This window comes from Rhinolophus ferrumequinum, chromosome 11 (genome assembly GCF_004115265.2).
Source record: "Rhinolophus ferrumequinum isolate MPI-CBG mRhiFer1 chromosome 11, mRhiFer1_v1.p, whole genome shotgun sequence".
NCBI lineage: Eukaryota > Metazoa > Chordata > Mammalia > Chiroptera > Rhinolophidae > Rhinolophus > Rhinolophus ferrumequinum.
In genome coordinates, this window is record NC_046294.1 from 12539908 (window position 1) to 12552175 (window position 12268).

Sequence of the window (12268 nt, forward strand, 5' to 3'; positions counted from 1 at the left end):
TAGGAGACCAAAACTGGGATGGAGAATGCCAGAAATAGATTGCTCCATCTGTCGTACTTTCCTGAAGGGTGTAGGGTCACCCAGCAAGGCCAAGTATCTCAGAGAAACATCATGAAGAAAGTCACACCCAACCACTTCGCCTTTTTGTTACAAATGAACTATAAGGTCCCTGAGGAAGGTTTTTGGTGTGTTACTTAAAGTCCTTAAGCCTCAACATCCCCGTCAGTGAAATGGGAACATGAAGCCCTATCTTTAAAAAGTTTCTGTAAATATTCAAACATACAACATATGAAAAGAAAAAAATCCCTGGGTCAGAAAAAGTCCAGAGGAAATATTTGTGCTTTTATTAATCCTCTTCAAACATGAGGAATTGAGGATCAAAGAAGTGAACGACTCACCTAAAGTCCGAGAGCTAATAAGTAACAGAACTGAGCCTAGAATCCAAATTTCTTAAGTAAAAGTCTAAATCTCTTTTATCTTAATAAGATACACAATAATGTCATAAGATTTCTTGGCCTGGAAAACAAGAAAAGCCAATGAATGGGTCTCTGTAGATTTTTGGCCATACACAATTTTATTTGGATCAGAAATACTTTGAGAATAAAAGTCAGATCACTGAAAGCAAAATTTATTTTTGCAAAGAATGGAAGGAGAAATAGATAATGAAGAATGAGAGAGTGGGTAGATAACAATGGCTTTATTTTCTATTTGAATTTTTATACACTATATTTAAATTTGATATATAGGAAAAATAACTAGAATATAAAATTTATTTAAAATACTCTGCTCTGTGTTACATCAAAGCATGCATTATAGTCATCATCAAGGTCTAAGGGCTAATATCAGCCATACATACAACCTTTGCCAAACTTGACACTTTAGTGTGTGAATGTTTAAGAAAGGTTTAAATATGAATATGGAAAGATACCTCATTTATTCACTTAATCAACAGATATTGACTAAGCCCCTACTTTAGTCTATTCTAGACACTAATGATTCATCAGTGAACCAGAGGGGAAAAAAATTCCCTGACTCATAGCTTCCAGTTTAGGAGAGGACACAGACAAAAAATAAAAAGTATGCAAATTATATAATAGATCAGAAAATGATAAGTGCTTTCAATAAAAATAGATATGGAGGAGGTCTGAAAGCCAAGGTGTGAGATGCTATTTTTCAAAGCACAGAGTAGTCATGTGACACAAAAATACCTACAGTGAGAATGTTTGGATCTCTTTCCTTTCTGAGTTCTGTTTTTTTTCTTATCAGTCACTGACATCAGATGTCCTAAATATAAATTTCTATTCTCTTGAAATAATTTAAGTAAGTTTCTGTTCCTAATCTCTAAGGTATTTTTGTCTTCCTTCCACAAAGCACAAAATGAATGACAAGAGGTCTGCTAAGTCATTTCTCTTTTCCTTCTTTTTTTGATCTTTAGATTCTAAGTAAGCATAAAAGTCAACTCTTTAATTTACACATGAGGATACTGAATTGTCAAATCAGAGTTGATAAGTGATCTAAGGGTGAAAACATTACTTCCTGACCCATGTTAATACTTTTCATACTGCATTCCATTACTTCCTGTCAAATGAGGCCCATCCACAAAAAGTTTTATCTAAAACAATTAAGACATTTTTACTCTTAAATTTAATTTTTTCCAAAGTTTAATGTTTTACCTTTCATTACAAATCCCCAATATTCTGTCCCACACTTTCCTCATGGCATTTTTCACTTCCTTGTTCCGGAAGGTGTAAATCAAAGGATTGAGCAAGGGAGTTAGGATGGTGTAAAATATTGCCACCATTTTGTCACAGGGCAAAGCAGATGGAGGTCGGGCGTACACAAATATGCACGGGGCAAAGAATAAAACCACAACAGCAATGTGAGAGCCGCAGGTGGAGAGAGCTTTCCGCTGCCCTTTAGCACTGTGGGTTCTCAGAGAGAGCAAGATGACACCATAGGAGACAAGCAACAAAGAGAAGATCAGGATGCAGATAAACCCACTGTTGGCGACCACCAAAAGGCCCAAGATGTAAGTGTCGGTGCAGGCAAGCTCCAGTAGTGGATACAAGTCACACATGAAGTGATCAATGACATTGGGGCCACAGAAGGGCAGCTGGAAAGTGAAGAGAATTTGGATCATGGAATGCAGGAAGCCCCCTGTCCAGGCCACCCCCATCAGAATGCCGCACAGTCTCCAGTTCATGGTAGAAGAGTAGTGCAGGGGCTGGCAGATGGCCACATAGCGATCATAGGCCATGGCTGTGAGGACAATCACCTCTACCCCAGCAAAGAAGTGCTCGGCAAAGAGCTGGGTCATGCAGCCTTCAAAGGAGATGGTTTTCCTCTCATACAGAGAGTCCACAATCACCTTTGGGGCGATGGCGGTGGAGAAGCACGCATCCAGGAAGGACAGGAAAGCCAAGAAGAAGTACCTGGGGGAGCCCAGGAGCGCCGGGCTACTGCCCACGGTCACCACAATTAGCAAGTTGGCCCCGACAGTGGCGATGTAGCCGAACAAAAATACAACACATACTATTTTCTGAACATTGGGATTCTCTGAAAGCCCTAGGAGGACAAACTCGGTTACAAAGCTTTGGTTTGGCATGATTTCCAAGAAAAAGATAAAAGCTACTATAGTAAACATGTACAATCTGCAATTATGAGAAAAGACAAATTCACCTCAGAGCAGTTTAAGGTATTCTATATAGTCAAAGACGAGTTGGTGCATCCATATGAAAAATTAACGTATGTGCTTCTATCGTAAGTGAGAACACAAAATCAGAAAATTTTAAACGTGGTCATGAGAGGTCAGGCAGAATCGAGGGGGAGATAAATTACTAAATATGTCAAAATAGCCAGAGTTTTAATATAGGAGAAGGGATGTATCTGCCAACTCTGGTCACGGAGTAGTGGTTTCCTGGAGTGGCCTGTTGAGAAGGACTCTGAAGGCACATCCAAGTTCTGAGTTGGAGGGCTGTAATTAGTCACACCTGCCATTAGCATGGAATGGGAACAGGGATGACCAGGGCACCATCCCTGATCAGGAAACTGCCTTATCTACAAATGGAAGAAGAAATAACCCCAGTTTAAGAGGTGCTTGAAAATCATGACAACTTTCCCAATTATTTGTTTTATAGTCTGAACTGACTTGGACCTTCATGATGAATTAATTCATTCCCTATAAAAGAGAAAGATTTATGGGAAAGTGTCTATCTCTATACCAACACATAACAAGAATGCATGTATCAAATTGGGTTTTTTTCTTCATTTATCATTTAAAATAAGAACAGAAGTTTCTGAAAAGATAGTAATACCTACTTACGAGCACTGTCATGATGACTAAGTTAAAGAATGCAAAGAAAGCAATTGTTCAGGTCTTAGGGAGTAGGAGACAGTTCACGTCACACCTTATTCCTATTTTACTGGCCAGCAATTCATGCTTCAAGAGCTAAGGTCAAACAAATAACAGAACCTCTGACTCCAGAATCCCAGTACTTTCACTGGATCAACAGAGAGAGGAGCAAGGATTCTTCTTTTCAAGCAAGAACTTAAGAGCAGGAGTGGCTGTTCTACTGTCTCCATCCAACTACAGAAATTAAAGCCTCCCGATTCCTTTGTTTATGTTTGAATGAGGCCCCTTATAAAGGACACAGAGGAAATGATGCAGAGTCAAGAAGTAACGTCCTATTATTACAGATACAAATTGGCAACAAGCATGTAGGTAAGGAATAGAAATGGTAGACTGAATACAGCCAGAGTCTTGAGACGTTTTAATTATTTACTAATTATTTATACTACGTGGTCCAATCAGATCAAGTACAACTTGCCATTCATATAACTGTTGTACACTAGGGATGTTCATACATAACTTACTTGCTCATCTCACAGGATTATAAGGTCAAATTGGCAAATGTAAAAGTTGCTTATGATAAATGTCCTCACCAATGGTAGTCACTATTCTCTCACTTAAAGAGTCAGCAGCCTTACCCCCAGAAAACTCTTCCATGAGTCACCCCAATAATTACTCCAACTTTTGACTTTGTTTGCCATAGCAAGACAACAGCTTCCAAGAATGACTGTGTCCTCACCTGTACATATCACAGAAATTTATTCATCAAATGGCATGTATGTGTGTGTACATATCCATTTATTAAAAAGAAAGAATATTAATGTATGATCCAGCAGTGATCAGCTTATCCTATGACCAAAGGAGGAGAGATAATGAATTGAAATAAGTACATCAGTTCCAATAAACAAACAAACAAAACAGAAGCAAACGCATAGCTACAGAGAACAAACTAAGAGTAATTCCGTTACTAAGAGTAATACCATTTTACAATTGAGACGTTCATAAGATGTAAGCAAATCAACACCCTCTTTTTTTCAGATAAAAGGAAGTTCCAAAGTTAATGTTAAATCTTTGACAATGGAGAGCATAGTGTCCTCAGAGTTTACCACAGCAAGGCTTATGATTTTAAGTCATTTTTGAACAAAGGTAATTGTCCTAAATGCAATGTGTTATCCTAGAGCGAAACCTAGAACAAAAAAGAGACAGTAATAAAAAAATTGGTGGCATCTGATTAAAATCTGGTGTTTCATTAAGAGTAATATATCAGTATTCATTTTATGTTTTGACAAATACATTCACGACGATGTAAGAAGATAAGACTAGGGAAAACTAAATGAAGAGTATACAGGAACTCTATATACTACCTTGAAAACTTTTCTATTAATCTAAAATTATTCCAAAATAAGTAGTTAATTAAAAATAATATAATAATTGTTCAGTTTCTGCCTTCAGAAAGCTAGCAATTACAGCTTGATCACTTAATAGCCATGAGTATTGAAAAAGCGACAAAGCCTGAGCAATCTCTCCCATGAAATCTATGTAACAACACTAGTGTGAGCTGCCTGGCCCACGAGAGTCAAATTAAGACAGTTATTATGAACATGCTTTGCAACGAGTAATTCAAAAGGAAGATGTGAAATATTGATATCAGCATTATTTTTCAGCAGTGTCTACACACACAGAGTGAGCTAGAAAATTGAATGAATCCTAAGAACAAAATATGTGTTTTACAATCATGCTTTTTAAATTATACTAATTCTAAAATCGCAAATAAACTACTTCATTCATGTAATCCTTTTGGAAACACTTTAGCAAGCATTTCCAGAATCATAGACATGTTTGTTTTCCTTATACCAGTAACGCAAACCTAAAAAAATTTTCTACAAGTGAAATGAGATAGTATAAGTTTTATAATGGAAACTTGTGTGACTTTTATGAGAGAAAATTTAGAAATATCTAAAATGTTCAATAATAGGAGAATGTTAGGTAAATCACACTACAAATTAACAGCACATGATTCTATAAACACTAAATAATATGAGGACATGGATGGTGAAGCATTTCTACAGTGTGTTAATGAGAAAAAACTGTAATAACTGCCCACTTGCACAGACATTTTAATATAATTTAAAAATATACAAGGGAACATATCAAAATGGCAGACTTATTTTCAATATGTATCTTGATATAATTTTAAGAAGAGTTAACATTCAAAATCAAGTTTAAAATCCATAACATCATATTTTTCCATCATCTAAACGGTTCAGAAAAAGGAGATGGGTTTTGAGGATACTTTAGTATCTCCAGTATAATTAATTTGCACAGTGGAACTTACATGCTAACATAATATAGTATCTTATACTAAAAATGTTAAACTATTGTAAACCTTCCAGAAACAGTGGTATCACAGGCTCAGCCCTTCTTACCCTCTATACTCACTTTGATATCAATCCTAAGTCCATATAGTCCTATAGCAAGCAGCTTATTCTGCTCAGGTTTCTCCTAGAAGATTCCAAGGCCTGTCCTTTCTTGACAGCTGTACACTGTAATATACTGGAGCTGCCACAGAAATTGCTCAGGGCCCCTCCCAGCCAGGAACTGTAGACTCTGGGCCATCTCTTGGGGCTGTGGCCTTGGGAGTTTTGCCGCCCCACCATCCCCAATGCCCACTATTTCCTTCCCATCTGTTTTGGCATCAAACTTAATTCTAGCATGAGTCATTCTGAAAATAATAGAAATTCCCATATCAACTTTGAAGTCTATATAGTATTTAGAACCACATGACGAATTAGCGGTAAGGTTGTCATAAGTAGTGTTCTGTAATTACATTTCAAGCAGTAAAGTTTAGATGCATTTCTAGGTACCTACATGTGCACACCAGTCACATTTGCATATATTTTTCTAAGTAAATGTAGTGATTACAAACTAAAAGAATAGCTGAAAACCCCATTCTTAACTACCCTCCTTGTTCTTTAAATCCACTGTATTTTTGATCCAGGATTATTATTTACTTCAGCAATAAAGGATTTTATTTCTTATCTCTCTAGCTGAGCATGGTCCTTTCCCCGACAATCTGGGACGTATGTTCTCTTCAGATTTCAGGTCCCTTTCTCTCCCCTCCATGTTGCTCTAATAATGGCCCTAAATGTCTCAGCTATTTATCTTACTATTTCTGGAAATTCAAAAAGAAAAAAAACACTTTCTCTGTTTCCACCTGTGTCCTTCCTGATGCCTGAACCTTCTCTTTTCTATTGTCCTAGCGATTTAGTTCATTTTAAGAGACAAAGCCACATCTACTAGCACTAAAGCATTTCTGAAATTCAGCTATTTCAATATCCCTGAATAATTCAGATGCAGAAACCTAATGCTATTTATGACATCGAATACACTTAGAGGAAACTAAGTGAACGTATTTAAAAGCTTTAAGACTGCTGAGGAATTTCTTATCTAGGGACATAAACTGTTTTATCTGAAAGAAAGTAGGACTGAAATTGGGAAGACCTGGATTCAAATTTTTTAGCTGAAACTCTTAGATGTGTGAAGTGAAGCAAGTAAATTAGAAAACAATCCCTTGTCTTCAATTTGCTTCTCTGTAAAATAAGGATAGTAGTATTGGAACTACCAATTTAGTACATAGATACATCACCTACAGATAAATCATATGTACAGAGCAACAGCTTTGGAACATAACCATAGGCCTTTTTGTTGAGATCAAGTAAAAGTCACTTCAAATAGTTCCTCAAGTCTTTTTATGGGGAAAAAACCAACTTCCTTTATATTCAAGAAAAACTGTGAGCCATAGGACAATTAAGAAAATAAGAACAAGTTAAAAGTAATTTCAAATTTTCTGGCTTACTATTTTTGTGCCAAAAAAAATCTGAGATAGGTTATGAATTATTATTTTTTCCTTTTGTGGGGTGGGGGTCTCTCTTTTTGCTTTGGGCAGACTCATAATGCCCCCCCAAAAAACTCATCAGTGATTTTCCCACTCCCCAGCTGTCCCTACCCCATATATCTAAGAATTTTATTCTCTTTTTTGCTCTACCACAAGATAAGGAAAAATAAAAGAAGTTCTGAGACCAAAGTCCTATGAAAAAGCCAATTTCAGCCAAGTAACATATGTATGAGGAGTTTAATAAAGATCAGGGAGACACTGGAGAAAAATATACTCTAGAATCATCAAACTATGCATTTATGGTTGTTCTTTCCATTGTGTATCCTGAATATATGTACGTATCTCCATATGCATGTATGTATATCATTACGTTCTTGGCATTATGAACAGCCTGTTAGTCTCCTCTTCAACCAACTCCTCATGGCATTTTTCACCTCTGTGTTTCTCACTGTGTAAATGATAGGATTAAATATGGGAGTGAGGATTGCAAAGAACACAGTCACCAACTTGTCCACACGGTAGGTGACCACAGGGTAGGTGACCACAGGACGCATGTAGGTGAATATGCAAGGCACAAAAAAGAGTACAACTACAGTAAAGTGGGAGCCACATGTAGAGAGGGCTTTGTGCCGTCCTTCAGGGCCATGGGATTTCAGGGAGCTCAGGATGACTATGTAGGAGATGAGCAGCATGGAAAAAATGAGCAAACACATGGCCCCACTGTTAGCCGCCACTACCATTCCGAGCCTATAGGTGTCACTGCAGGCAAGTTTCAGCAGTGGGAAGAGATCACACATGAAGTGGACAATGACATTGGGACCACAGAAGGGCAAGTGGACTATGAAAAGAGTCTGTACAGTGGCATGCAGTAGCCCCCCAATCCAGGCTACCATCACCAGGAGGCGGCAGAGTCCCTGTCGCATGATGGTCATGTAGTGCAGGGGTTTGCAGATGGCCACATAGCGATCGTAGGCCATGACAATGAGGAGGAGGATCTCTGACCCTCCCAGGAAGTGCTCCACAAAGAGCTGAGTTAGGCAGCTACCCCAGGAGATGGTTCTCCTCTGGTACAGTAGGTCAATGATCATTTTGGGGGTGGTGACAGAGTGTAGGAGGCATCTATGAAAGACAAGTAAGTGAGAAAGAAGTACATGGGAGCCAAAAGTGTGGGGCTGAGGGAGACGGTAATGACAATGAGCAGATTGGCCAGCACGGTAAATAGGAAAATGAACAAAAAGACAATGAAGAGAACTTTCTGCAAGTGCGGATTCTGTGTGAGTCCCAAGAGAATAAATTCAGTCACATTGTTGGGAAGCATGAGGCGATCCACTCAGGAAGTATTAATAACACCTTCCTGGGCCTAAGTTACCTACAAAGAGATAAATGATACCTGTGAATCATGAAAGGATTGTAGTCTGAAATTCATAGTTCAGACACAGGACAGTCACTGTAACTGGGGAGCATGTCCTTGGCACCCCTCACCCCAGTAATTGTTTCAATTCTTTCTCACTTTCTCCATAATGCTTTCCAACTCTTCAGACACCTAGTAGCTGTTACCTATAAAACATCTATAGGGCAACATTTGATGTATAATTTACTGAGAAAATAATGAGATGGATTCTCCTTCTGGTTCTAATTCTCAGTGAAGTTGCTAAGTCAGTTCAGCACCCCATGCTGACAAGCCCTCCTCTGTGTCTGTCAGCTTACAAATTGTAACTCTCAGATGTATTTTGTAAGCTGTAAAGTGCTGTATAAAGTAGGAGTTATTTCCTCTTCCAGAAAAATTTACATTTGAACTCATAGCTCTAACTGCAGAAAGAAAGATATGGTCGATAAATATGTAGCATAAGCAGGCAGTTTAGAGAAATGTATAACTGGTTGGAGACACACCCTCCCTGGTACGTACCATAACACATACATGATCATGTGTGTTTCTCACTGTGCCTGTACAGTACCTGGCATCATGTCTTCAGTGTCTGGCACCTATTGGGTGATGAATAAATGATTGGTGAATTGCCACACTTCCTTCATCTCCACGTGTAAGACTATGCATGCTTTCCCAGCCCATAAGCCTAGGAATTCCTTCATTCTCATGCTGTTTATCATTACTCTCTACTTTATGAGAAACATAAATAAACTTTTGAAAGGAAGCTGCATTCCAGTTAATAGTTTCTGACACATTTTATCAGGTAAGTATGAAAATATTAATTGCCTCTAGGAAAGTTGTTACTGAGTTATTTTACTTTCATGATAATTACAGTGTTTGTTAATTAATATTTTTTATTCTTCAAAATTCTATTCCACATACAATTTTAACACAGTCACATGACGTAAATTTATAGCTTCAGTAGGCTGGGATTAAAAAAAAAAAACTATTGGGTGTTCGATACATGAGGCTCTATCAAGCAAAGGAAGCCCTGTTTTCAAAGTTTTAAAAACAGAAATTTAACATACAGAACGGAAACAGTCTAGAGAACATACTCTGTCCAACAAATAGTGATGCTTTTGTTTCCTCCTCATCTTAAAAGAATCTGTTTTGTAGATCCAGAGTGTTTTTCATGATCTTCCTTAGATTGAGTTTTGATTTGCAAAATGACCCCGAAACCTAAACATGACAGAAGGTCTCCAAATAATGAACTCTACAGTTTCAAATAAATCTGGGGAATTTTGCTTTGCATCATGCTGTCTGTTTTATCCTCCTCAGGATGTTCTTCTTCCTTCTTGAATGATGATATTCTTAGACAATTCTGTTTCAGTGTAGTATAAGCTTACAATCTAACTGTCAGGTACATCTTACTGGAACCTCCAACATTCACTCAGTTCAGTTTTTCCTGGAATGTGACTACATCATTCCTAATTTTAAGTTGAATTCACCTGATGTTTTATATTCACCCCGAAACAAATTAAAAACAACAAGAATAATGAACTCTGAAGCTGAGTTTCATCAGCTCAAATGACTAGAGAAGAGATATGTGAGAATAGACCCTCATGAATTCAAGCCTCTATTCCTTTTATAGGTCCTTTCTTTATTCCTGTTTTTCAGTGGGGCAAATAGCAATTGTTGGGAGAATATCCATTCACGTACAATTATAGGAAAGGTGTCTGGAATGTCAACAGTCATAAAACCATGTTTATAGATATGAATCAGTGTGTGTGTGAGAGAGACATAGGGACAGGGATGGGGACAGAGATAGAGACAGAGACAGAGAGAGAAGGGCTATGTGTTCATTATGTGACTAATTATATGGCCCAACTTTAAGTCTTGGGTTTCTCTGCTTGAGGTTTCCACAGTCTTACAGAAAACAATACTGATAGAAATTACCTGATAGAAATGTACTTGATCAAAATTTATCTGCCACAATTTCAATCCATGTCCTATTCACAGATAAAGCAGTTATCCAAATGCCAAAGTGGATTCATGGAGCGAATGAACAATGTGACAGAATTCATCTTGCTTGGCCTGACACAGAACCCAGATGTGCAGAAAGTCTTGTTTGTTGTGTTTACAGTCATCTACTTTCTCACTGTGGCAGGCAACCTACTCATTGTAGTGACAATCACCACCAGCCGAGCCCTGGGCTCCCCCATGTATTTTTTCTTTCTTTCTTGTCCTTCACAGATGGCTGCTGCTCTTCTACCATGGCCCCGAAAATGATATTTGAGTTACTCACTGAAAAGAAAACTATCTCTTTCAGTGGCTGCATGACTCAGCTCTTTGCCGAACATTTCTTTGGGGGAGTCGAGATCATCCTGCTCACGGTGATGGCCTATGACCGCTACGTGGCCATCTGTAAGCCCCTGAACTACATGGTCACAATGAACAGGCGTGTATGTGGCCTCCTGGTGGCCATGGCCTGGGCTGGGGGATTTCTTCATGCTCTGATTCAAATTCTTTTCATAGTCTGGTTGCCCTTCTGTGGCCCCAATGTCATTGACCATTTCATCTGTGACCTTTTCCCTCTGCTAAAACTCTCCTGCCCTGACACTCACATCTTTGGATTTTTTGTTGCTGCCAACAGTGGACTGATGTGTATGCTCATTTTTTCTATTCTTATCACCTCCTATGTGCTCATCCTGTGCTCCCTAAGAACTCACAACACTGAGGGACAGAGGAAGGCTCTCTCCACCTGTGCATCCCATGTTACTGTAGTTGTCCTATCCTTTATTCCTGGTATATTTGTGTACCTTCGGCCCATGATCACCTTCCCCATTGATAAAGCAGTGGCTGGACTTTATACTATGGTAACAGCCATGTTAAAACCTTAATTCTATACTCTCAGTAACTCAGAGGTGTAATATGCCATGTGGAACTTCTGGAGCCAAAGAGTAATCCTGCATAACAATGCATGTGAATAGAGAAGATAAAAACAAAATCTATACATATTTAAAGAATAAGTGTGACTGATAGAAAGGATAATGGTCTTCAAGTCAAAATATGTGAGTTTAAGAACATTTTGCTCCTCTTACCTTCTGGAATCTTTCTTTAATGGTTTCTCTTTCATAAAATATCAATATTTGATTAAATGATAACTAAAGTTTCTTCCAATTAGAAACTTCTTTGCATTTACAAATTATTGATCAAAGAAACCTAGGTAATTTAACCATTGTCACACCAATAAATAAATAAATAAGTAAATAAATAAATAAAGAAAGAACAAATAAATAAAAAAATGGGCATGGATAATCAACATGGAAATGGCACAATGTACGGAAAATCTCTGAATTTGTGTGTTCAGTAAAATGATTCTCTGTAAACCTTCAAGGATAGGTTATATATATAAAACCAAGAGGCCAAGTAATTAAAATATTTAAACAAAAAGGCAGCAGCTATATATTTTGTTGAAAATGTATAGTTTTAATCCCAACAACTGTAGTCAAAGTAGATTTATTATTGTAAGAGATAAAGATCAACCAAAAATGAATGGGTTTTAAGGAATGACACAGGCATTAAGGCAGGATTCATTCCAAAATTAATGCTTCTGTGTTACACAGTCCCAAAGGGCACCATTTACATTGTAATAAGG

At 37.8% G+C, this 12268-nt stretch overlaps 1 protein-coding gene and 2 pseudogenes across 2 annotated transcripts; 1 reads left to right on the forward strand and 2 right to left on the reverse strand.

Moving 5' to 3' along the window:
* Nucleotides 1-1669: 1669 nt before the first annotated feature.
* On the reverse strand, nt 1670-2629 carry LOC117030555 (olfactory receptor 4C15-like). The gene has a single exon (XM_033120690.1). The coding sequence runs from the start codon at nt 2603-2605 to the stop codon at nt 1670-1672; it is 936 nt and encodes a 311-aa protein (XP_032976581.1). The 5' UTR covers nt 2606-2629.
* A 4995-nt stretch (nt 2630-7624) lies between these two features.
* On the reverse strand, nt 7625-9209 carry LOC117031164 (olfactory receptor 140-like; annotated as a pseudogene). Its single transcript, XR_004424477.1, has 2 exons — nt 9200-9209; nt 7625-8573 (listed from the first exon to the last, which is right to left on the reverse strand). The product of XR_004424477.1 is annotated as an olfactory receptor 140-like (transcript).
* A 1453-nt stretch (nt 9210-10662) lies between these two features.
* LOC117030760 (olfactory receptor 4C5-like) lies at nt 10663-11540 on the forward strand (annotated as a pseudogene).
* Nucleotides 11541-12268: the final 728 nt, after the last annotated feature.